General features: G+C 31.9%; 1 protein-coding gene across 4 annotated transcripts in view; it reads right to left on the reverse strand.

Annotated features, from left to right (window-relative positions):
• Nucleotides 1–1,498: 1,498 nt before the first annotated feature.
• LOC127701144 (protein-glutamine gamma-glutamyltransferase K-like) overlaps nucleotides 1,499–27,119 on the reverse strand; it is a 90,038-nt gene continuing 64,417 nt past the window's right edge. For all 4 annotated transcript variants that reach the window (XM_052204954.1, XM_052204953.1, XM_052204952.1 and 1 more), the window contains 11 exons: nucleotides 26,838–27,098; nucleotides 23,359–23,477; nucleotides 20,628–20,735; nucleotides 15,299–15,476; nucleotides 10,964–11,099; nucleotides 8,693–8,796; nucleotides 8,084–8,326; nucleotides 5,889–6,167; nucleotides 5,271–5,431; nucleotides 3,763–3,899; nucleotides 1,499–1,821 (listed from right to left, as the gene is read on the reverse strand). In XM_052204954.1, the coding sequence (XP_052060914.1) occupies nucleotides 1,662–1,821; nucleotides 3,763–3,899; nucleotides 5,271–5,431; nucleotides 5,889–6,167; nucleotides 8,084–8,326; nucleotides 8,693–8,796; nucleotides 10,964–11,099; nucleotides 15,299–15,476; nucleotides 20,628–20,735; nucleotides 23,359–23,477; nucleotides 26,838–27,098 (1,886 nt within the window). In that variant the 3' untranslated portion in view covers nucleotides 1,499–1,661. The remainder of the gene's footprint in view (nucleotides 1,822–3,762; nucleotides 3,900–5,270; nucleotides 5,432–5,888; nucleotides 6,168–8,083; nucleotides 8,327–8,692; nucleotides 8,797–10,963; nucleotides 11,100–15,298; nucleotides 15,477–20,627; nucleotides 20,736–23,358; nucleotides 23,478–26,837; nucleotides 27,099–27,119) is intronic.

Below are 27,119 nucleotides of genomic sequence, written 5' to 3' on the forward strand. Positions count from 1 at the left end.
GCAACTTTTACTACTTTGTTATTATTTTGCTGACTATTTTATTGCATACATTTTCTCACCATCTATATTGTGTTAACTAAAACCGCAAACAAAAATGGAGTAAACCGTCACTGAAGTGCAAAAAGGAGTCAACTGGCGATTTTGTTCATTGGTACTATTTATTTTTTATTTATCAATTTTTACTGTTAAAAGTTCTTTCCAACCATTTCAGTTTTGCAGATTACAACCAAAAACACGAAAGGAGTCGACTGACCATTTAGGCCATTTGACTTATTTCTAAATCATTTCTCTCTGATCTTTTTTTCTTTTTTAACAGTTTAACCTTTCCTTCTATTTGTTATAGTTTTCAAGATAATAGCCAAAACGAAAACAAATGTACAATTTTCATTTACTAATGACTTTCAGAAGAAGTGGTCTGACAAATCAAAATGGGCAGTTGTTTAAACTAGACATTCTGAACTTTTTTTCTTTATGGGTTTTAGCATATCATATAATATATACTTTCATTTGACCCGTGTGTTCTATTTTTAGCCATGGTAGCCATGTTAATAGGCATTTTGTATCATTGGATACATTTTAAAAACTACTTATTTTGACTTAAAAGAGAGGAGGAAGATACCAAAGTGATACTAATATTCAAACTCAGAAGTCGAAGACATACTGTTAACGTCATGTCAAAAACGAAAATGATGAAAGCACTGGTAATAGTCACAAAATGCAATATAGAAAAACTCGAGACTGACCAACACGACCCCCAACAAAAACCTGGGGTGGTCAGAGGTGCTTCGGGAGGGTAAGCAGATTTTGCCTCCACATGTGACACCTGTGTTATTTATGTAAGTACAAATTGGGTAATAAAAGGAAACTCATAAAAAATACCAGGCCAATTAATTGTGTACGCCAGACGCGCATTTCGTCTACAAGTTTTATTCGATGATGTCTCATTCATTCGAGGAAAATAGGCCGGGCTGTGGTTAGAACATATTGGTGGTTATCTGTTTAACAGATTTTCTATAACGGTCAACTAACTCGTGATGGCTTTTAGTTAAATTTCGAAGAGGTTATTTCAATTTTACCCCTTGTAACCCTTGGTTTGATAACTTCTTTGTAAGCAGCAACCGTCTATCGAAGCTCCGGAATATCGTATCGTCTGGAAGATATATACTTCTTATGTAGGTGCTGCTGGAATGTTGCTAAATAGAAGTTTAAATTTGTCAATTAGGCAGCTGAAGTCATTTCTTTTGTCGTTAAGTTTGGTTCCAATTGTCCCATTGAAAAGTTAACGGCCAGGTGCGCTAAAAATTACATGGTCAGTTTCATTTTCTTTGAAACTGTGTTGTAATAAACGAGTAGTATTTAATATTTTCAACGAAATAATTTGCCTCGAATTAAATCTCAATGCTATTTGTAGTAGCTGTAAAATTCAGCGCCAACACCAGACGAATAAGTTTTTGGTTTAAAGTTTCGTTGGAAAAAATATTAAATAAATATTCTAAAAGTATTGCATAAATAATTTTAATAAGTATTTTTTGTACAAATCATAAAGAAATAAAATGAAATATAGTTAAAGGTACACTTAGCATGTTACATTTGCAAGAAACACTGCAGCTGCGAAAATCAGATCACAACCGAAAAACCTGTTCAGAGTTTTATCACAAAAATTAAGATTTATTAGGTTCTCCTGATATTTCTACTTCCGTTACACCAGTGACATCACACAACTGTTTACAATGAAAATTTGCTATAATTTCTCTTCTCCCAGCTCTTCGAGGCTTGATTTGGATCGTTTCTCGAATTTCTTCGTTGGGATTTATCGGTTTTCTGCAATAAATTAAACGTTAAGTAATTCCAAATATAAAAAAAAAATACTTAAAAACATACTTTTATATGTGCTTCAACTTTACATTACATTACATTATGGCATATCAGTATTCAGAGGAACTTCAGCATCATTCAGATACATAACTGGATACTTTAATACTTTATATTTTCATCAAATTTGATAAGTTATAAGCATAATATTCATCCTTATCCTGTCGACACATCATGTCTGCTACTTTATGACTTCATGTTAATCCTTCATTTTGTTTTACCTGGATTTGTATATTAAAACCGAATTTCCGAACATCGCTATACTACTTTGCCGCTTAAAGTTATTTTTGTTATACAAGGGTAAAACTTTGTCCATGTGACTCCAGACTACTGCATTGCTATACCTAACATGCATCTTTCGTCTTTTGTTCAATAGTTTCTAATTTCAGATTTCCCTTTTTTACAGTTGGTTCGGTTTTTTCTACTTGTTTTTTTTTTTTTGTGGATATACTTCAAACGGTTGGTAACAATTCCAGTGCTCTCGACACGTGTTTCTGTAATACACTTCCCTGTGTACGTTCGAGACAAAAGTTTGGGAAAAAATTCATTAAACATATCAATGCATAAAAATAAAAATGGGCCGTGGTTGTCTAAATGTTTGTATTATTTTGAAATTTTACAATGAGATTGTCGGACTAACCAGAACATGGTATTACTCCGCACCTACTCTTTTCTCAGTTGAACTTTTAGTGATATGTAAGTTTTTGATCCATGAAATTGTTGGACGGCCTCAATGTGACTTTGAGATGGAGAAAAACAATAAAAGGGCTGTTATTTTGCTTCTTTGAATTACATATCATAGGGATTTTTTGTAATGAACATTTAAGTGGTGTTTTTAACTCCACTAAAACGAAGTATGAGATTCAAAAAAGTTTATTTTGTTAATTCTATCCAAAATATTTTTTCTAATGTCGTTTAAAACGATACTTTGAAGTTCAGATAAATTGTCATTCAATCTCATACAGAGCACCTCTCGAAAGAAGCACGCCTTTTACTGTAAGCAAAAGCATTAACAAGAAGCATTTGGTCTAAAGACCAACAAAAAACTAATAGAGAGCACATTTACAAATTATCAAAACCCCTCCATCAGGAACAGAAAAATCAAAGCTGTTTTTTTTTCTGCTCGTTTGTAGTGTTAAATTAGATTTATCTATCTTACTATAAAAAGTAAAGATAAATCTGTTCACTCGGGATATCTATTGGCCGTAATATATAATTGTAATAACCTAGGCATGTTTTCGGGGGCTTAATGCAGGATAAATTCTTAGAAAAGTTATCACAGTCAGTATCGAACCTCTTTTTATATTTTTTTCACTTTGTAAAGGTTGAACTTTCGTGATTTTTAATAGTCAATAGTCTTACCAAAAACGCGACAAACAAATTGACAGAAGAACGAAAAATCAGTAATAATACGCTTCACCAAAATAAATCTATAAAGGTCAAATTCTCTTCAAAGACTTTCTTAACACACATATTTACTCCAAAACGCCAGATAAACTTATTGACTACCCTAGTTGACATGTATGTTATCCAAATTTGATAAAAAGTAAATAAAAGTATCCCTATAATCATTTTCATTTCCTCTTCTCATCAACAAAATGTGTACATTTGTGTAATAGCTGTTGTCCTTTTGGTGTGTATGAACTGTACACATACAATGACTACGTGAAATAATATACTTTTTGTAAAACTTAGAATTTTATTTAGAAAATACAAACAAATTATACCTAAAAGATGAAAATCATGATCTTTGGATGATAAATAAAACGAAATGTAATTCTTACAAAAAAGAAGTCAAGGATACCAATGGGAATTGCAATACTCATAAGACATTCCGACAACGCCATAGCAAAACCGAAAAACGACAGATAAAAGGAGTAATTTACTTACTTTATTTTAACAGCACTGACTTTCTGCATACCTGGTCCCTCAAGATTTATATAACCCCCAGTTAGAGGGATTGACAAAGTATTAACAAGCTTCACTATAACATCAAAAGGTTTTCCGACTGTTGCGTTACCTTCAGTCTGAAAGTATTAAATGAAATTACACTTTATTATGTGGATGCGTCCGAAGCACTTTTCTGGATTTACTGTGATCAGACATGTTCAAACCAAAACCTTTGAAGCCAAGAACTTAGCTATATTATAACTATTTAAAAGAACTTAAATCAAATCGGAATTCTGAAATACTGTGGATTCATTTATTTTCATGGGTACCAATTTTCGTGGATTGAGGAAAACTTGCATTTTCGTGGATATTTGAAATCGTGGTTTTGCCAATGTCTGCTTATACTCTTATGGAAAATTTGCAATTCGTTGAAAATTGGAATTCGTGGTTCCTTGGTAATCAAGAAATCCACGAAAATTGGTATACAACGAATAATAATGAATCCACAGTAGATTATTTATTTAAATAGTGAGACGAACTTGGTTTTCTAACATACAACAAAAGTTTGCTTTGATATAATAAGAGTGATAAATACATGATGAACCAAACATCCAACATATTTCGAAACTATACAGAAATCAAGTCTTTGGTTGATAGTTGTCGCTTTTGAGATCATACCAAACGTTATTTCTAATGGAACAAATTTCCAATGATTTATTGTTGATAACTCTGCAACATTTGGTATTTGGTGGAGAGTTGCAATCATACCACATCTTTTTATTTTAATGATATGAAATAGCCGTGAGAAGACTATCATTACTAACATAAAGATGACCTCAACTTTATACGTGAGCGTTTGAATTTACATAAGCGTAACTTGTTGACATGGTTTGTAAGTTAGGCTATCATTTAACCTATCAACCATTTTGATTGACCAATACCTACAGATAAATGACTTTGTAAGTTCTGAAAGAAAATGTATTGCTTTTTTCCATTTATTTTATTGTGCTCCAAACTGATCCTTTTGATTGAAAATTTGTTCTAAGATTGTAACTAATTCACAGAACGTTGATATATCAGCAGTATTTGAATGTTCGGTTCAGGCCATTTCAATTTTAAAATCTCACAAGCGTTTTATGATTTTGAGTTTCAATTTAGTTTGTCTCCTGTGTAGCTAATTTATGTTCCAGAACCATGTTACATTTGTACTTTGGTTTCACGTTAATGAATTAAACAGATGTAGGGTATACGTCATTCATACAGTAAAACAAAACCACATCGAACCAACAAAACGAATTTATAATTGGAGGTCAACACAAAATCTTAAAAACTGATCAGACTATTGTTCATTCCATTTGTCAAGTTTTAATTCTATATGAGTGTTCATTCACAGAAACTTGTAGAGATATTCTTGATATGCGGAAAATTGTTTAAATCATTTTTCTTTTAATTTGTTCTGTGAGTGGTAAAACAAAAAGCTTTATTGGACTTATTAAAACAGTACATACTTTAAGTTCCAAATTGGGTCTCTCACATCTAATTATTTCTCTACAAATATATTTCTGATTTGTCTCTTTTACATTTGCTATGATGTAAATATTCACATGACTGTCAGTATCAATTGAACTGATATAGTCTGATGCTTTCAAACTCAGCTTTGTTTCATTTTCTGAAAAAAATATGTAATAGTTTATCCTGTGATCTGTTGACCAACGGCTTTCATTTGATTAGCTAAATACCTTCCACCCCTCAAATGCTGTGTCTTTCTTGAAACAAAATGTTTGGCAAATAGTTTAGGAAATGTCTTTTTTACCATTAGACATAGCTGCTACCGTTATCATGGCTGTGGGTAACAGTGTGATCCTCATATCTTGTTTAAATAATTTGAATCGACTTTTTGACTATGCGATTAATGGACTAATTTCTGAATCTTATCATTGAAATACTGTCTATTTTTCATAGATTATGCGTCAACAAGTATGTTTTACGCTCAAAGTCCTACCGATAATGAAATTGCTGAATCGAATAATTTTGGTTAATATATAACTAGATGCTCTCATGAATGGACTCACTTATAACCAATAGTACAATTGTATAGACGATTCTGTCATGTAAGAATAAGTTACCTGCACCGGGTTCAAGGACACTTGCAGCTAGACTATCTTTGAGATCATTGGACGGAACTGCAGTATACTTGGTTGCTATTGCGGTAATAAAAATGTCGACAACTCTCGACTCCTTGCCGATATTCTTCATCTTAACTTCTACATCGATGTCACCATTCTTTTGAACGCTGCCATTATAGCTGAATTCTATATCGTCAGCCAATGGAGAAGCAATTTTTACCTCTTTCCTTGCACACAGTTTCTTTGCTAGTTTAATGACATCTTCAAGTTCGGACGTTCCTGCAAATTATCAATGATAAAATTACAGATTCTAAAGTGTATCGACATCTCTTTGATAATCTGATGCAAAGTGTTTTTACAATATTTTACTTTGAATTACCCTAATTATCATTTCATTGAATAGTCGTAATTTTACAGTATTTAGTTTACTTCAGTAATGTGTGTTCAAATATATTGTGTTAAAGTTGGATATGGTACATGTATATAAATCACTTTATCTTAAAATAATCCTTCTTTAGCCTAAATATTGTCATCTAGTTAAATTTTTATATTTTTAAGAATCTTCTCAGATAGCAAAATTGTAGCAATGTCAAAATATTTTCAAAGCGAAAATATTCCACCAATGTTTTGGTTTTCGCAATAATCAGTCGATTTATTGATATAATTCATGAACATTTATTTATTAAATATTTCTATAAGCTTAATTTGTCTGTATTATGAGTATAGGACAAATGTAATAATCAAAACGACAAAGAAAACAACGCATAGAACTGAGTAAATACAGTATAGACATTAAATGATTGCAGACAATGGATTTATATTTATATAATAAAGACCAAAAAGATTGTCCATTATTGATTCAATGGTTCAGAATATTGAAAGAAACAAACAAATATGCATTAGGCATAACTTGCATGATCTTAGATAACTGTAGATACCTTATTTTCCTTTAAAGAAGAGTAACTTTAATGTTATTGTTTGCTTAATGTATTACTTATTCATATATTAATAAAACTTCTCTGCCTTTAAAATTATGTCAGATGCCATTAATTTGGTGATATTTAAAAGAATCTTTTGAAATTTCCCACCACAAATTTGTGACGTCACTACTTTATTTCCGTTTCCATTCGGCATCAGTTTAAAAATAAAACTATATCCCAATTATCAAATCAATATCTTCAAGCATGACGAAAAAAAGTGCGGAAAACTGATTATTTGAGTGAATTTTTGAAGTCCAAGGACCAAAACTCTGCACAAAATCATCAGACCGGAACCAAATTTGAACTTGATCTGTAACTTGTCATGATAAAACAATACACCAAATATCAAATCAATGTATTCAAGGGCGAAGAAAAAAGTGTGGAAAACTGATTTGCCGGACAGACAGACCTAAAGTCCCCTTCGACTTCGTCGGTAGGGGACTAATAACCGATATGTATTCTACATTCGAACAAAAACCTTAGCCGAGTATTATGGAGAGAGAACCAGAATAATGTTGGTAAACTTGGAACAAATTACGAGGCAGAAGAAATTTTAAGTCATAATTTCGTAGTCGAGTCAGTATCACAAACATCATTCAGCTGATCGAGTCCTAAGTTTTAGAGAATTTGCGAAAGTGGAAATTGTCATTAAATGCCGATTACTTAGAAGTGATTGTGTTACATGCATACAAATTCGTCCACCAAATTAAGACAATCGTCAATGTATTTCATAAATTTAAAATAAAACGACAATCTTATTGTACCTATGTTATGGGAACACGAACATCGCAATGGTAGCTGTGAAGTAGTAACGTACACAGTGTATGCTTTAAATGTAAAAGAAATCCAAAAAATGTTGCAATCCACAAAATGGCGGTAAATTCAAAAAAGAAAACTGTGTGAATTTAATGTGACAACTATCCAATATTTAATAAAAGAAAAAAGAAACGATAACATTTTTTATACAAACCATTGCTTTCATTTAAAAAACGTTGTATTTTTGGTTTATTTCTCCTTTAAAATTTCAACTTGTCATGGGATAGTATAAAAAGTAAAATAACAAAAATACTGAACTCCTAGGAAAATTAAAAACGGAAAATCTTTTATCAAATTGCAAAATCAAAAGCTCAAACACATCAAACGAATAGAAAACAACTGTCATATTCCTGATAAATCATGTCAACCTGTACAGTAACAAAAGGTATGAATTTTTACCTTCTGCATATCTATAAGAATTAGTCACATCTTCTCTGGAAATTGTATTGACAGCTTTTGTACTGAGAAACCTTCCTACAATAGTCTTTTCTTCCGCAATTGCTTCCATATTTCCCTCAGAGTCGATTGTCCAATGTATTCGGTCTCCGTTCACTTCAGCAAACAAAAACCTTGTATCAAAACCAAGATACAACTTTCCTTGTTTTATTGCTTTAACTGAGGCTGGGCCACAAGTAAACACACCTATAATAATAAAATACACAGCATTTTAGTAATAAAAGTGTAAATAATTAAAGATTGCAACTTGTTGTGGCAGGCAAAGCTGCACTATGAAGGTTTTGGTTATACCCTACCAGTACCTTCATCTATATCGATACGTGTGTTCTTATTATTCTCTGTATGGTCAAAATGGCTACTTTGGTGCAGATAAGACAAGGAATGCACTTTAAACGCAGGTATGCTTTACTTTATTATATCTATTATGACGGATTCTAATTTTAATGCAATTCAAATGTTTGCTTATAAGTTATAAATTAATAATCTACCTCTTCATTTTACAATAGTACAAGTATCAAAATGTTTACGTCGAATAATGAAGAAAAAAAATACCTTCATTGCATTCTTGTGGCGTTGGATCAAAGGCTTGCCAGCCATCATAACCATCAGGAAGGTCAGGTCTTTTAAACCAAGATTCATTCCATACATGAAAATCCCTGACGATATATAATTCAAATAATTTGCATTTTTGTTAAAAGTAACTAGAAAGTTATGATAAGATATCCACACCATAATAAACAATATTGACCTTTTATATTTGATTATTCAAATGTACAACAACTATATTTTGTTATAAAATACTTACTACCATTTTTTCTACAGTACAAGATGACAATCAAAATTAATATCATATATATACTGATCCCGTGCAATCAATCAGATGTAGATTCTTTAAAATCTAAAGATCTACTACAAAATCATCATATAAAATCATTACAATTTTGCAATAATATCAAAACTTTTGTTTTTGCTACACTCTACACTACCATTATGCATGCCAAATTGGGTGATCAACTATATCTTCTTATTTAACTGTGCTTTTTTCTAAAAAGATAGGAATCGTTAATACAAATTCCTTGTTAGAGGTCCCGAATCATCTTACTTCGTGAAGAACCCTACTGATTCCAAAAATAAATAAATCGCTACGATATCGTCAAAATTAATTACTTTTCAATACACACATTGTATATGTCTAGTTTGCCAGATTGATATTTCAACAGACAACAGGTATTTCCAGGGGTGCTGACCAACTTCATTTTGATTTATATGAAACAGAATTCATACAAATTAATACAAAACCATCTCAAAGACAAAAAAAAACATCTTGCCATGTTCTTTAATTACACGTTAAGATATATTGATGATGTCCTATCACTCAATTATCCTCATTTCAGTAAGTGCTTGTATTTCATATATCCAAGGTAAGTTGACAATGAGGATACAATCGGAACTAGAACGTCTGCTTCGATGCCCTTTTTTGATGTTTACACAGATGGAAGAATTCAAACTTAGTTTTATAACAAAAGTGATGATTTCGGTTTTTTACATAACAAACTTCCCATTTCTTAGTAGTCACATAACCTCTGCCCAGTCGTATCGCGTTTTCAAATATACATTGGTTCCTTACGCATGTACATGTTCACATCATATGGACTTGATTAACAATGGTGTGCCATAAAAACTCTTCTAGCAGGACTATGAGGAAAACCAACTGAAATTGACACTGAAAAAAGTGTCAAGGTCATCAGTACAAATGAGTTGACCGATATTGACTGATATGACGTTTTGTGTCTCAAATCACATAAGACATGTGTTCGTGGTTTCAAATTTTAAAATACCAGAATAGTCGTCTGATCTGAAAATTTAGAGATTGTGTCCTATTCCCTTTCATAACATTTAGATATGTTTCGGATTTTAGTTCATGCGATTCCATCTGTGTTTTATCTTGCTTGTATTTTAAAACATTTTTACAGAGTTTTGAATATCGGTAAACTACCATAGGCTTTGTGTTTTGCTCATTTAAGTTTCCTTTTATGTCTACTATTCATGCAAACGTCAAAACAGCTTATCTGCATCATATCGCATTCATGTTCAAGTTGTCCTCGTATTGTATAAGTTTACATCCATTATTTTGCATTAACATATGAAAGGCTCGTGAAATGATACAATGTAGTGATAAAAAAGTAAAAATAATACATAAAAGTGGTCAATTATTACTAATCCAAGCATTATAAAACCAATAGAATACATTTTATTTTGAAATTATACAGCTATCTTCATATGTTTTCAATAATTATTTAATCAAACAATAACATACAGAAACTACTACAGCACCGCATCTTAATTGCATTACAAAAGTTGTTTTAAAAGCCCATTTCTACGCAATATATTCAGGCAATAGTTATGCAACTCCAATAATCGGCAATATTGGAAACAGTGGTATTACATTTATATGCAATAAAACGTCCTTTGGAGTAAATGTATGTTTCTACAAAGCAGAAAGATTATTCAGTTAGAATTTTTATATTATATAGGCAAATAGCGTTATAAACATAAAAACAAATAATTCTCTCTAAACTGCATAATTATAGACCAAAACCTCATAAATCTCGGTGAAATTGTACTGTTTCAAATAATCTCATCTTACGGATTTCACCATATCAGGCGTCAGTGTGACTTTTTAATCTGCTTTATTAAAGAATGTAGTATGCCTTTCATGATATAATGAAATGCAATTTTTTTACATTAAGTTTGATTTATCATATTTGCGATATGGTGCAGCTACCTAATGTCATGTTACCTTTTCCGTGGATAATAACTTACCAAATTGTATCATTGAGACGTTTTCTTGGTTTGTTGTCAGGCGACCAGAAGTTGTCTATTTGAGTACTGAAATCGCTGTCATGAGCTGATATGAAATTTGTGACACACCGTGTGGGTATTCCAAGTGCTCTTAATGCTAAAATGTAACATAAACACGTAGACACATTTACAAAAGAGGGACGAAAGATACCAGAGGGACATTCAAACTCATAGATCGAAAAAAAACTGACAACGCCATGGCCAAAAATAAAAAGACAAATAGACAAAATAATAGTACAGATGACACAACATAGAAAACTAAAGACTAAGCAACACGAACCCCACCAAAAACTGGGGGTGATCTCAGGTGCTCCGGAAGGGTAAGCAGATCCTGCTCCACATGTTACAAATTATGGTCATGTTGGAAAAAAAACAATTTAACGTGTTTCCACAGCTCACACTAGATTTTCAGTATGGCTAAGATTACTGGGTTTTGCGTTGTTTCTTTTGTGGACGTTTGTCAGTGTATTTGTGGATACATTAATATATTACATATAAGTAATATGAATCTGAAGATGAATTGCAATATTCAGGAAAATAATTTTATGATGTAAAAATCCAAGATATATGATGTAATGTTTTTCTTATTTTTCTGCATAAATGAAACTTTAGTAATACAAGAGAGTGAAAAATGAGGTGTTATGAACTTAAATAACAACGACGGTTCGGTTATGTTTAGCATATAATTAAAAACAAGGGTTTTTGCTTTTATCTTGAGAATGAATAGTGCAATGATGCGTCTTTTACAATCTAAGTTTATTTATAATTTCACAGAAAAAGACTTTTTGTTATCAAAAGTTACGATGGTTGTGTTTTGTCATAGTTACACTTATCTATGTGCTATACCACCGAAATGAATATTTCTTAAAGGTTAATGTGACTTGACTGTAAGTGTTGCTCTCAACCTATTGCAACTTATTCAAAATTCTGACCAAATTGCCATTTTTTTATAAAACCAAACTGTTCAACTGGTCAGAAAATTGAACAAACTGCTGTAGAAAATCACAGTCAAGTCGTGAAAGTGCAAGGTGATAAAATAAAGCATACTTACAATCCTATAAGACTTTAAATCCACTTCAATGTTATAATGAAAAATCAGTCTAACAATTTATACAGAAATTGTATTGTTATTGTCATGCTAAAGGTGATGGGTAGTAATTTTGAATTGCTATAAAAATGTCCAAACTAAGCTTACATACAATTTTTCTTTCGAAAAGTCTTCTATATTCATAAGAATCAGACATCATTAGAATTAAAACATTTTATATTCAGTAAAATATGTGTGAAATTACATTACGTGTTTAGTAAGTTTCCATGGGAGATAATCAATTTTTCTTTCGAAAAGTCTTCTATATTTAAAAGAATAATGTTTTAGGTTATCTCCCATGGAAACTTATTAACAACGTATTGTAATTTCACAAATATTTTACTGAATGTAAGATGTTTTAATTCAAATGATGTCTAATTCTTATGAATAAAGAAGACTTTTATAAAGAAAAATTGTATGAAAGCTTAGTTTGGACATTTTTATAGCACTTCAAAATTACTACCCATCACCTTTAGCATGACAATAACAATAAAATTTCTATACAAACTGTTAGACTGATTTTTCATAATAACATTAATGTGGAATTAATGTCTTATAGGATTGTAAGTATGCTTTATTTTATCACCTTGCACTTTCACGACTTAACTGTGGTTTTCTACAGCAGTTTGTTCAAATTTCTGACCAGTTGAACAGTTTGGTTTTATAAAACAAATTGCGATTTGGTCAGAATTTGGAGTAAATTGCAATTGATGGAGAGCAACACTAACAGTCAAGTTACAGTAAATATAAAAAGTGTTGAAACATGTGAAAATGGATCAAATAAATGTCTTATTGTCCAAAGGGTTTCTGCGCTCTGCTATCTTTATTTTTGATAAAAAAAAAATCGGAAGGGGTTCCGAGGAACCCTGTGGTGTCTTGCCTGTGATTGATGCTGTCAGTATACAAGTGTACTGTTGACTTAAAAAGTGAGTCCATTTATCAGTGAAATACAGAATTTAAAAAAAAATATTTTCTTGTGATGCTATTTCATGGTCTTGAAGATTAGTTTCTGTCCAAGTTTCAAATTAATTCATGAAGGTTTACAAATTTATCATTTCAAAAAAGTTTAATCCCAGACTGTTTGTAAATGTTAACTGTAAAAAACTAAGTCCATCTAACAGAAAAATACTGAAAACGAAAAAACTATATTTTCAAAAGTTTGCTTCAACATTATATCTTAGTCGTAAAAAAGATTCTGCCAAAGTATCATATAATTCTAGGTTCGATAAGGTATTTGAAAGTAACAAACTTTAACCCTTTAACCCCAGACTGTATCTACTTGTTAAATGTTACAAAAAAACTAAGTCCATTTATCAGTGAGATAACAATAACAACAACAACAACAACAATACTTTATTTTAAGAAGGTTACACAGTTAGCTATATAACTAATCTTCCCTGAGGCCCTATCATAAAAAACCATAAACAAAATGCAAACATATAAACATACATACAACAGATACGGGAAAATGAAAATAAATATTTTCAAAAATTAGCTCTGAAAACTGTATTTTGATCATAACTAAGCTTTTGTCCAAATTTCATACAATTCCATGAAGGTTTGACTAAGTTATTGATGACATAAAACTTTAACCTCAGACTGTATCTACTTGTTAACTCTAAAAGAAAACTAAGTCCATTTATAAGTAAAATACGGAAAATGAAAATACATATTTTTAAAATTTAGCTCTGGATACTGTCTTTTTTGTCCGAGAACTTCTCTACGTTTATTACTTTATGAGTATTTATCTAAAACTCATATTGGTGACCTCAGGCTGTTTAATGCTCTTTGGTCGGGTTGTTGTCTCTTTGACGCATTCCCCATTTCCATTCTCAATTTTATTTTTTACAGAGTTTGTCTTAAGTGCCGTGTGGAGACAGTAGAGTGCCTCCCCGTGCTTCAGGTATATGCTCTTATAATATACATGATAATGGAGTGTGTGTCCGAGCTAGAACTTCTCTATGTTCATTACTTTAGGCATATCTATCTAAAACTCATATTGGTGGCCTTGGGCTGTTTTATGCTCTTTGGTCGGGTTGTTGTCTCTTTGAGTATTCCTCATTTCCATTCTCAATTCTATTTTTTACAGAGTTTGTCTTTAGTGCCGTGTGGAGACAGTAGAGTGCCTCCCCGTGCTTCAGGTTTATGCTCTTATAATATATAAGATAATGGAGTGTGTGTCCGAACGAGAACTTCTCTATGTTCATTACTTTATCTAAAACTCATAATGGTGGCCTTGGGCTGTTTTATGCTCTTAGGTCGGGTTGTTGTCTCTTTGACGCATTCCCCATTTCCATTCTCAATTTTATTTTGGTCATAAACAAGCTTCAGCAAGTTTCCTAAAACTCCATGAAGGTTTGACAAAGTTATTGATGACTGAAAAACTTTAACCTCAAACTAAATCTGAAACACTAAGTCTATTTAACAGTAAAATACGGGAAATGAAAATAAATATTTTCAAAATTTTGCTCTGGATACCGTATTTGACACATAAGCAAGCTTCTGTCATAAAGGTTTGACAAAGTTATGTATGTCTAAAAAAAACTTTAACCACAGACTGAACCTAAACGTTGACGCTGCCGACGACGGGATCTAGGAGGATCGTTATGTCTCGCTTTCGCGTCATAAATGTCGCAGGCTCGACAAAAATTGCCTCATTCAGTATTTTGCTTAACGAATTTTGCAGTTACAAGTAGATATTCCGATGTATTCTTACTTGTCGAATCATCTCATTTCTGCATGTTTTACCGGGGAATTGAAACAAACAACTGATAGAGACTTACTAATCGTCGGGTCTTAAAAAGCACTTAGATATCAAAATGTGAACAGTTATCACCAGACGTTCTTGGTAATTGAAATCGAAATAAAATGTGATTAAGTCGGTTGACATAGCATTTTCGCGTCGACCACATTGTTAAATTTCGACTAAGAAAAATAAATCTGAAAATCGTTAGTAACCAATGCTTTCCTACCTTTTTCTCGATATGAATAGTTCAAAATGTTCACAATTTTCCTCTTGATAACGTGTAAACTTTTATTATCATCTCTTTCGAAAGTAATGATGACTGTCTGTAGTATAATAAGGACCTGATTGTTTACCTTCAGAAATTGACATATATCACAACTTATCCAGATATGTTCCTTAGACATTAAGTATTCAATAAAGAAAACAAACCTGAAAAATAACGAATCAAAAATATATTTCATACCTGTAGTGGCAACAGCAGCAAACGTCCAACATTGCCCATATTTAACTCCTTTTCGTTTCTTTAAGTATTCTTCGAGGATTGCTGAACTTCCGTTCCATGCATATGGTGCTACTCCGTCGTCATATTTACCAGAATAGTTACCAACTAATATTCCGCCATCATGTTCATTGTTATTGATCTAAATTTTTAAAAAAAATTTGACTGATTTTACTAAGATAAATCCCGCACTTTCTTGAAGAATATGTTCACATCTTGTGTATCGGAGTTAACTTTTAAAGAAATTAGAATAAGAGGTTTGGATGATGATGTTCCTTTGGCACCATCTTACGTTGTTTATATATTCAACTCGTTCGCTATGCGTCTGTAGTGACGTTGTGGATTTTAATGAACGTAATCTCAGTATTACTGGTTAATATTTAAATCAAGGTTTTCGTTACCACAACTTACTTAAAACCTTTACTAAATTCTTTTATATATACAAAGATTTGGTTTGGAAGTTTAGCTGTTCCTGTAGAAAACTTATTACAAACGGACATCCTAATTGTTACGGTGATGTTGTTTACCGAGCCCGTAAATTCAGATACGATCCGTGTAAACTTATTGATCCTTTAAAAAAACTTATTCTTAAAGTTAACAATTCAACCCTGTTATTATATCTTTGAATATTGAAATTGTCGGAATAAATATTGATTTTGTTATCAGTACATTAAAACCCAACTACCTATTATTGTAATACACATATGTACATTAATGGTCACACAAATACCTATATTTTCATATTGACAAAATCATGTTTTTCTCTGGCTCTTAATGACGTCGTTACACTTAATATATTAGACGTTGGATGTGAACTGACTGATATGCTGATATATCTTAGATACACGATTTTTTATTATATGTTATTGGCTTTGAACTATATTTCAGAAACTGCGAGTTCTCTCAGATCTGTACTTTGTTGTCTAATGTGTTTTCTTTTTTAGTCTTTTTGCACTTTTTATCTATTTGATGAGCTAAGCCCTTTTTAATTGTTTTGTTTAGTTTGTTCTTATGTTATACTTTTACATCTCTGTCCAAGGTTAGGGATTTGGCGCCAGCAAATAAGTTTAATTCTGCCACATTCTGTATGTGCCTGTCTCAAGTCGAGAGTCTGTAATTCAGTGGTTGTCGTTTGTTACTGTATATCATATTTGCTTTTCGTTTATTGTTTTGTACATAAATCACGCCGTCAGTTTTCTCGTTTGAATTATTTTACATTTGTCATTTCGGGGATTTTAAAGCTAACTATGAGGTATTGGTTTTTCTCATTGTAGAAGGCCGTATGGTGACCTATAGTTGTTTACTTCTACTTCATTTGGTTTCTGGTGGAGAGTTTGCTCAAGGGCAATCATACAACATCTTTTTATTTTTTATAATAAAAGAAAAACAAGTATGATAGACAGCAACCAACAACAGCCACTGAATTACAGGTCCCTGAATTGTGATAGGCACATATAGAATGTGCCGAAGTTATACAAATTAAACATAAAATCCACATCATCATTCTCCAGATCTATTATGGAGTCAGTCCTTATGATACCAGCCAAGAAAACAATGGCGAAAAAGTCATGATCAGTAGGCAAAATACAATTCTAAAAATATAGTCAAACAGAAAGTGGTTGCCAGGTGGATCTTAAAGTCGCCTACACTGTATACCCTAACATTATAAAGATCAAGTAAAAAAAATCTCATTCCTTATAAATACATCAGCTGAGCAATATAATTTGTATTTGTAGTTACGCATGACTATTCCACTTCCTTTGTAAGTAGGATATAAAGGAGAGATATGATATCTAGAAAGTATAATTGTATTGATTATTATAAAAAAAATCAGATTTAGTTACTAACGTGTGATATTCCTTGATAATTTTTATCTCTCAAAATACAGGTTAACTGTAGTTTTCTGTGTAGTGTTTTGTTATCAGTTGTTTGTCTCTCTGTGTTTTTTCAACAATGGTATTGTCTTTCCATCTTCATATGATTTATGAATCCTTCATACAATTGTACGTACATTTGGAGTAGTATGACAGAAAAAGTATATATAAAGACGAATAAATACCACTAGTTCTTCCTTCATTATCTATGTTTTAAACTTCTTTTTTTTTCGTACTTTGTGCTTAAATGCTCACAATGCTTTGATCATTAAATGTTAGTAAAGGGAATATTTTACGCGCTAATTCTTAAAGTAGTTATTTTACTGTCTAAGACATTTTGATATATTTGAAGAGTTTATATTTCTTATAGCTTCCACAGGGTGTACGACATTCCCATCGTTTGACAGTCCCGTCTGTATGTTTTGAATAATTGACATTTGTTTTTAAATCGAATTATCCACGCGCTTCACTTTTCATAATGCTAGTGAATTGTAAACATTAAGATTAAGTATATGAGGGTTTTAAGGATGATATTTCTATAAACAAATATAGTCCCCTAATACAACAAGCATTCTTATTGTATTACACATGCAATAAAATAGACTGTATCGATAGGAACATTAGACGATACTATCCTTATATTGGACAAGCATTCAGTTGAGAAGGAAGTCTGGTGAATTTTCGATTCATATTGGAAAATATTTATTATCAATTTATCATAGAGTAAAATTGGAAACATTTAATGATAATACTACATATGTAGTTATGAATTTTATCCGTTCAGAAGATATTTTGGGTTGTAGGCGTTTAAAAATATATCAGCCAAACTCTGAAGAATCAATTTCAACTCTGAGATATTTTCATGCATTTTCTGTGTCCCAGATCCACCAGTTACGCACATTTCGCTCAACTAGAACGAAATGTAAACTTGATCTGTAACATCATTTAGCATATCTATATATACAAAATATCTAATTAAACGATTTAAGGCATTTCAAGCACTATAATGTATAGCAAATATCTATGTCCAAGGGTAACAACAAGAGCAAAATGCAAAGCCTGGGTTTGTCTTTACTGTTTGCACATTTTGTTTGATCAACTCTTCAACCTTAAATTTTTTTTGTATAAGGTTTTTGATTTTCAGATGTTTTGGCATCAGTCATCACTGAAGAGACCTTGATTGTCGGAATATGCATCTGGTGCAGTAAAATTTGTACCAGTAATATAATCAAACTTGATCTGTACATTTTTGTGATATAACTACATGTATGTTACAAATATCTAATCAAATGAATCTGACATTACGAAAAGGAATGCAAGCATATTGTCCTCTTCGGTTTCGCCTGTATGGAACTAATTAGCAAGATTTTAAATGAGACAGAAACTTTCCATTTGCAAAGTTATTATCTTATACCTGGTTATATAACATATTTCAACCTTTAATCGAACCTTCAACGTCATTGATCAAAAGTGATATTTGAACTTAATTAAATCGGTTATATACTAAGATTTCCCGCTTGGATTACATACTGGACTGTCATTTTCATCAAAGGTCAAACGATGGTAAGCCAATTATAAATCGTTTAAACGACTGTAAAAAATTATAATAACACTTAAGAATACACTTTAGTTAATAGTATTAAATGTCATCAAGCAATTTATCTGCCATCTCATAAGAAAAATATTATTGTATGTAGGAAGATGTGAACCATTATGGATTGTAATAAAATTCTAATAATCCTTTGATCAAAATGGCACCAAAAAAATCAAATCCAGATTACATAGCAGCGATTATTGAGAAATGGACACCCTTGCATTGTCATAAAAAGCTATTCAAAGTTTTTGACTACAGATGATTAACTCGTCAACACTTATGTTCTGGGAAAGGATTAATAAACATGATTTGAAAATTATCAACGCCAACGAATTGACATTCAAATATCCGTTTGTAATATTTTTATTATTATTTATCGTTTTTTTTAGTTAATGTTTGATTAATGAATAGATTAACTAAACTGATTTTGGCAAAACGTTTTGGAAATTTGGGTCCTCGATGCTTCAATTCGTTCTTTATTTGGCCTTTTTAACTTTTTTAATTCGAGCGTCACTGATGAGTCTTTTTTATACACAACGCGCGATTTGTGTACAAACTTTTAATGCTGGTATCTATGATATGTTTATTTACAACAAATATATTATCGAACATACAGATTCAACGATTAAACAAGAAATGATTGTAACAGGATGCTGTTATGAAGTCTCTCAAACAAATCCCCATAAGTATAAACCTCTAAAGACTCTCCACATTGAATAAATTGAAGAAAAATAGTTCAAGGTCAAAGGTCAAGGTTATAATTGACCATTGACCTTTTGACCTTTCAGTATGTTCCCATGATCATTACTGAAGACCCCATGTGTCTATCACTAACTGTTCTCAAGTTATAATCATTTGAAAATTAAAAAAAATTAAAATCCCATAGGGTTCTATAGTAAACCCCTCCTTTCTTTTTACCCCTTTATAACTCCCATTGCACAAACAAAACCCTGATTACACCACTAGATATGTTAGTCTAACATATTGTGGAACCCTAGGTTAATCTGGCTAGCGGTTTTGGTGAACGGGGGCTGACAAGTTCAAATTCAAAAGCGGTGGAATAAGAAGAAGAACTGAGCAAAACCAATAAGTCTGCAAACTTTGTTTGGGAGACCAAATAAAAAGACAAATTACTTTAATAGCAACGCAATTTGGGTAACAGCCAGAATATTTCTTCTGAATGGATGAAATCTGATTTGAGACGATTCCATCAAACTATAAAACCAGGTTTAATCCCCCATTTTTAACATTAGGAAATGCCTGTACAAAGTCAAAATATGACAGTTGTTTTTCTTCCGTTTGATGTGTTTGAGCTTTTGATTTTGCCTTTTGATAAGGGACTTTCCGTTTTGAATTTTCCTTGGACTTCGGTATTTTACTTTATAATTTAATCATTTACAAGTTCAATGAGCCACAAAGGTTTGACCACTTTTAATGACTGGGAAGTTTCGGGTGCCCACTTTTTTTCTTTTAATGTACTGTAAAAGAACTTGAAATAAACAATGCATCTTGTAATTCCAGACTGATCATTACACTTCCTCAGTTTTTCAACTTACTACTGATAGTTTAACTTTCTCATAGATCCTATTTAATTGTTGCCATATTTTATTGCCAATTGACGTTTCGATACGTTTGTCATCTTCTTTGGATAATAGAACCAATTCAAACGCCACTTTCCTTGTCATCCTTGACCTTAATTTGATATTAACCAACTTCGGAATAACAAAGGTACAAATTTCAACAAATAGGTTTTGAGCAGACTTACAAATATGACTTACAATAAATTTTGAAATTAGTATTAGAGATCTATTCAATTATGACTTACAACACCCGATACTGCACGGACAACCAACAAAGGGTCTCCTCTAGCAGAATCTGCTAGCTCTGACTTTTCTAGCATTGCAAGAGCTGCCATCAAACATACATCGTCAAACTACAAAAAATTGAAACTAGTATTTTCAATATAGATAAGCAGATATAGATTAGCAGAATACATATATAAAATGCCAATTTGTCAAAGATATATTTAACGTTATTTCATAATATGTTATCTGCTCATGCATTGTCAGAACACCTATCAAATACAACCTGTCTTTATGAAGTAAAAATCTGTCAACAGCAATCGCGAGACCTATTTACTAACTATAATTTATTTGGTAGTACTTGTCTTCATATTTTTATTCATATCACAGCTCCTATCTCAGTACTGGGCAGGAATACAGACGTTTACTGATAAAATCGAAAGTAACATACATGTAACAGCTTCGAAAAACGAAATCCCTATTTTTATTGGTATTGGGCTGAAAACTAATTCAATGCATTTTTGTTTGCAATTGATCACTCTAATGACATAACTCATGCTGTTGTTCATTGTACTTTCAAAATAACACAACAACAAGCGTATTTTATTATAAACACTTTAAGAAGGGACGATACAATACGGAACAAAACACTGAAAGAAAGAGAGGAATGTGTTCAATATACTACCACAGAAATATATTACCATAGATGTATTTGGCAAAACCTTTCGGAATTTGGGTTCTCAATACTCTTTAACTTCGTACTCTATTTGGCCTTTTTAACTTTACAGATTCGAGCGTCAGTTATGATTCTTTTGTAAAAGTAACGCGCGTCTGGCGTACACAATTTTAATCCTGGTATCTATGACATATTATATGCATAACATTAAAAGAGAGGCGAAAGATTCCAAATGGATATTCAAACTCGAAATCGAAAACAAACTGACAATGCTATGGCAAAAAACGAAAAACGACGAAAAGACAAACAACAGTACATAACACAACATAGAAAAATAAACACTGAGTAACACGAACTCCACAAAAAAGCGGGGGTGATCTCAGGTGCTCCGGAAGGGTGGGTTGATTCTGCTCGTCATGTGACACCCGTCGTGTGTGTTGCTACTGTAAGTACAAACCGGTGATAAGTCTAATTCGGTAGGTCAAATTCGAAGAAAATGGGACGGGATTGTGGTTACGACAGTTGGAACATATCCGTCGACATCTGTGAAACAGATATTCCATAACGGTCAACCATGGTGTCCGTACCATTTTCGAAGGGATGGTTGTTTAACTTCAACACATGGAACTCCTGGTTTAATACCCTCTATCATGGAAATCGTGATAAAAATGCAAGCTTTGGAATACCGTATCAACTGGTAAATATATACTCCATATACAGGCGCTCGTGGAATGTTGCTACATATAAATGGAAAGTTCACAATTGGGAAGCTGAAGTCATCTCTTATATCGTAAAGTTTCGTTCTCAACCGACCCTCAGTGTCAATTTCTAAATATAAGTCAAGATATGGAGCAGACTTTACTGTATCTGTTGTATCCTTTATTTCAAGTATGATATTGATTGTTGATAAAATTGATGTTAATAATTTATAGAAGTAAGATACGAAATATTTTAAGATACACTGAAAAAAGAGGTGAAATGTCTTTAACATACACATCAACAAGGGAAAACTGTCTTTTATATTTAAATATCTATGATGCTCTCAATAGTTATCATTTTTTAACACAACAGTATACTTATTATGTTTGGTCGATGTCTCATAAACATATAGTCCTACATCTCTTTTTTTATATCTTTAAATGAGTTCATACTATGTGGACTCAATAAAACAATAATCCGTGTGTGAGGCGTATGCGAGTTTTGCTCTTAATATTAACGGTATCGTCATAATTTTTGTGTCATTTTTAACTGTCTCATTGACGTATCATATCGGCTTTTATTCAAATTGAATATACACGGCACAAAGAGGTATATATTTTGCATACACTGCAACAGGCGGCGAACATTGTTTAACATATATTTCTACTTTACTGTACTGTTAATATGGAAACGTGTAGCAGTTTTAGGATTTTAGATAATTCGTAGATTGACCAATCATTATAGATTGCAATATCATTTGAAGTACATAAATAAAGTGAATTCAGAAGAAATTATAACAAATCAATGGAACGATATACGTCAAAATCTTTTGGTTTCAAAAATATATAAGACTGGTTTTTAATTTATTCGTCAATTACATGTTGTTCTGCATAAGCCATGGGTATACTAGATGAGCAAAAAAGTTTCCTTGTAATTCAAAGTAAATTAGTATATTGATTTCACAAAACAAAGATAGTAAAAGTAAATTGAATCTGAATACCAGGCCTTTCAGTGCTCTTTTACGTGTAACAGATCAAGTAAATTATAATTTGCAAAAACTCCAAAATTCATTATACATAATTGTGAGAATGAAGACGTAAATTCAAAATTGAAAGCTTAAATATCTGATACTTGTCAGACTTAATGGTGTTATTAGACCCAACCAGCTGTCCTTCGTTCTCTTATTGTTTACAGATAAAAAGCTATGTTTTTTTATGTGACATTAAATGAATGATGTTGGCTATATCCAAAATTTGGAAGAAATCTGTGATATAATTGTCGTTTATAATCATAATTATCGTTGACGTCCGCCAAATAAAAAAATATGTTTTTTAATAGTTTTTATTCAAAAATCATTTTTCAATGAATAACTGGCATACCTGAGCAAAGTTCCATGGTCTAACGCTAAATTTTCCAACCGTCCCCATCCATATTCTCCCAGTTTCATTTAGGATATATTCTTCCCTTTCATTTTCGTCTTCAAGGAACACAGTATCAGCTGATATTCAAATATAACATGTGTTTAAAGTCAGATAAAGCTAGACAATAATATAAACGGTTCCAATTTTGTGCATTTCGACAATTCATGTCTCTTCAATGATGACCGAGGCCAAAATGTTTGCACTGACCAAACCCGTATAGAACATGTAAGCTATAAATGACCCCGGTATGACAAAATATAAAATATTTCATAAGAGAAAACCCACGGCCTCATTTATGTTAAATACATTTAAAAAAAAGTGATGGGATTCACCATTTTTTGTGCGAAATGAAATCTGATCGGCAAAATACATTAAAATAACTAACAAAATGACAAAAGACACTATTGATCTAAGAATGTTGCGGTCAATGAAAGCTAGTGCAAAGCTATCTAAAACTAATAAATAAATCATGTTAAATTATGTTTTGGAATGTAAAATATTTGGTATGATAATAAAATCATTCTACTTTCAGGATTGTTGAAGGAACACTAAACTGTGAAAACATATCGAATAAAGGAAATTTACACTGTGTTAAAAAAAAGTGTTAATGGCGAACGTATACGTGTACCTCGTATCTATCTGATGAGTCAAACCCTTCCAACTGATTTTAGTTTGTTTTTATGTTGTATTGTTACACCACTTTCACATAGGATTGTAGAGGTATGTGTTTATACGTACAACATTAAATCCACCACATTATGTATGTGCCTGTTCCAAGTCAGGAGCCTGTTATTCAGAGGTTGTCGTTGGTTGCTGTCTGTCAGATTTGTTTAAGAAAAACCAGGCCGTATGTTTTCTCTTTTGAATTCTTTCATAGTTTGTCATGTCGGTCTTTTATAAAATTGAGAATGGAAATGGGGAATATGTCAAAGAGACAACAACCCGACCAAACAGCAGATAACAGCCCAAGGCCACCAATGGGTCTTCAACGCAGCAAGAAAATCCCGCACCCGGAGGTGGTCCTTAGCTGGCCCCTAAATAAAATTGTGTACTGTTTCAGTGAAAATGGACGTCACACTAAACTCCAAAACATATAAAGGAACTAAAATTAAAAAAAAACATACAAGACTAACAAAGGCCAGAGGCTCCTGACTTGGGACAGGCACAAAAATGCGGCGGGGTTAAACATGTTTTGTGAGATCTCAACCCTCCCTCTTATACCTCTAGCCAATGTAGAATAAAAATACACATAGCAATACGCACAGTAAAACTCAGTTTAAAAGAAGCCCGAATGCGATGTCATAATAGGAATAACTTGTTTGTCTTTTTAATATCAAAATCGTTAGGAGCAATAAAATTAAATAAGGACCTAACAGAACACCTTTATCTTCTGGGGTCAACTTTGCTAGAATAAAATAAATTTTGTGATTGGCAAGTTTTGGTCTAAACAAACAATTATAAAACGGATGTAGATACTGAAGGCTTTTTTGTAGGTTAGAGAAAGTACGACTTTGAAATTTAGAATAAAAACATGAAAAATAGTTTGAAAGCAATTATAAAATTCAAAAGATGAAAAATAATGCTACATATAATATATTTGCGATAAATATATATTCAGATCAAAGTGAATCAATTATTAGTTTGAAATGCCTAAATAACCTCAATATGAATATCAAACAGGTTGACATTAATATCTATAACAATATTGTAATTTCAATGTTACGGACATAAATCTTGATAAAGTGTGAATTAATGGGACACCAATAGTCAATAATTGCAAAATATCAAGCAAATCATCAAAATGTCCGTATTAAATCTCTATTGAGTCCTCTTCAATCATTTTCTATTCATGGAAGTCAGAAGATTTGTTCCTAATAAGCTCATAATTCATCCATTTCTTATAACATGCATGAACAAATAACAAAGACAACGGACTATCTCAAAATGTCTGGCAATAATTCAACAATAACATTTCATTTACGAAGACCGATAAGCTACATCTGACGGATCAGAAGAAGTAAAAGATCATTGATTATAGGTCGGATTCTGTTATAACTACCGATTAAAACGTATTTCATGTACAAATTTCATTTCTGTCGATACGTAGCGGAAGTACGTGTCATGCGGTTGACATCGAGGTTATGGATGAACTTATTGCTGTAAATGTTCACGGTTTCAATGTAGCTGCGATATATCTTATTATACGAATACAAGAAAACGTGTTATCAAGTCATTAGTTATTTATTGTAGTTGAAGGAAGAAAAAACTTTAAAAAAATAACCATAAGCAAAGTCAACCAAAATTGCTCTAACCATCGAATATGACATCCGGACAAGCGAAAGCGTCAAATATAAAAATAGTAGTTCATACTAATTATATATTAATGTGTTGATTTAACTTCTTATTATCAATTAAACAGCAAAAACCTGTAGAGTTGATAAATAAATAAACAAACGGAATTAGGCTTATAGGCATTTTTTTTTCGCATGTTAAAACGTTCGTTAAGGTAGGTGGGGGGTCCATGCTTTTTTCAAAAATATAATAAAAGTATGGGTCGCCGGGCTTTTTTTCGAGCTACAGGTTGTGCAAAATTGTCAGATTTTGTATAGATTATGCATGGAAAACCCAACTTTTTGTGATAAAAAGAAAACTAAACCATAGAATTTTAAGATAAAATATGAGAAGATAGCTCTAATAATATGCTTTCAGATAAGAAAAAGAAAAAGTGGGGTCACCGAATTCGTTTTCTTGCTACATCATAAAATAGGTAAATTCATAACACATCCTATTATAAAAGTTACTTTATCGGAGTTATCTCCCCTTATGTGGCACAGTTGAAAAAAATTGAATCAAACAAAAATGTCTGTTTTTTGTTAAATACAGCCGTAAAATATGATAAAACACATAATTTTCTATATTGACACGAAAAGTCTTACACATGAATTACATACTACTCTCGAAATTTGCCCATTTCATTAAAGATCTAGACCGATTGTTATCTGCTATTCAAAATCTAAAATGGAGGAAGACACCCTAGCCACCTTGACGTTAACGCGCATTTTTGTTTTTCAAGGGAGGACTGTAATATTTTTTCTGTCTATGACGAAATAACATCAAAAATGAGGTGCACACTGAATAACTCGCGTAGCGTGTTATTTAAAAGTGTGCACCACATTTTTTAGGTTATTTCGAATAGACAGAAAAAATATTACAGTCATTCCTTATATATAAATTCTAAAAAGGAGTAAATCATCATAAAAACGTTGATGACGTCACGGTCACATGACACAATTATGTCTATGAGCTGACAGACAAAACACTTTCAGCCAATCAGAAAACGTGTTACATCCAAAATTAAATTATTCCCAAATCAACTTAAAATGCAAATATCACTATAATTATATATATATATAGCAATATAACAAAGATATGCATACCTGAACACCAAGGATTAAAAATTATAAAGATGTCGTCAGGGTGAGTATATCGGTACTTCTCTTCCCTCTTTTCATTGTTTCTGTGAACGGTATCGATGTATACCGTGTATCTCCCAACAACACAAGACGATCCGGTGCAAATCTTCAGACTGACTTTTTTGTCCTCGGTTGAAGTAATCTGGTAGCCCCATTCTCCTTGCTGAAGGTTACGAACTTTAGTTACTGGTATAACAGTATTCTTGCTTTGCATAGGTTGACGACCTAAAGAAAAGTCAAAATAGA

The sequence above is a fragment of the Mytilus californianus genome, unplaced genomic scaffold (genome assembly GCF_021869535.1).
Source record: "Mytilus californianus isolate M0D057914Y unplaced genomic scaffold, xbMytCali1.0.p SCAF_5, whole genome shotgun sequence".
Taxonomy (NCBI): Eukaryota; Metazoa; Mollusca; class Bivalvia; order Mytilida; family Mytilidae; genus Mytilus; species Mytilus californianus.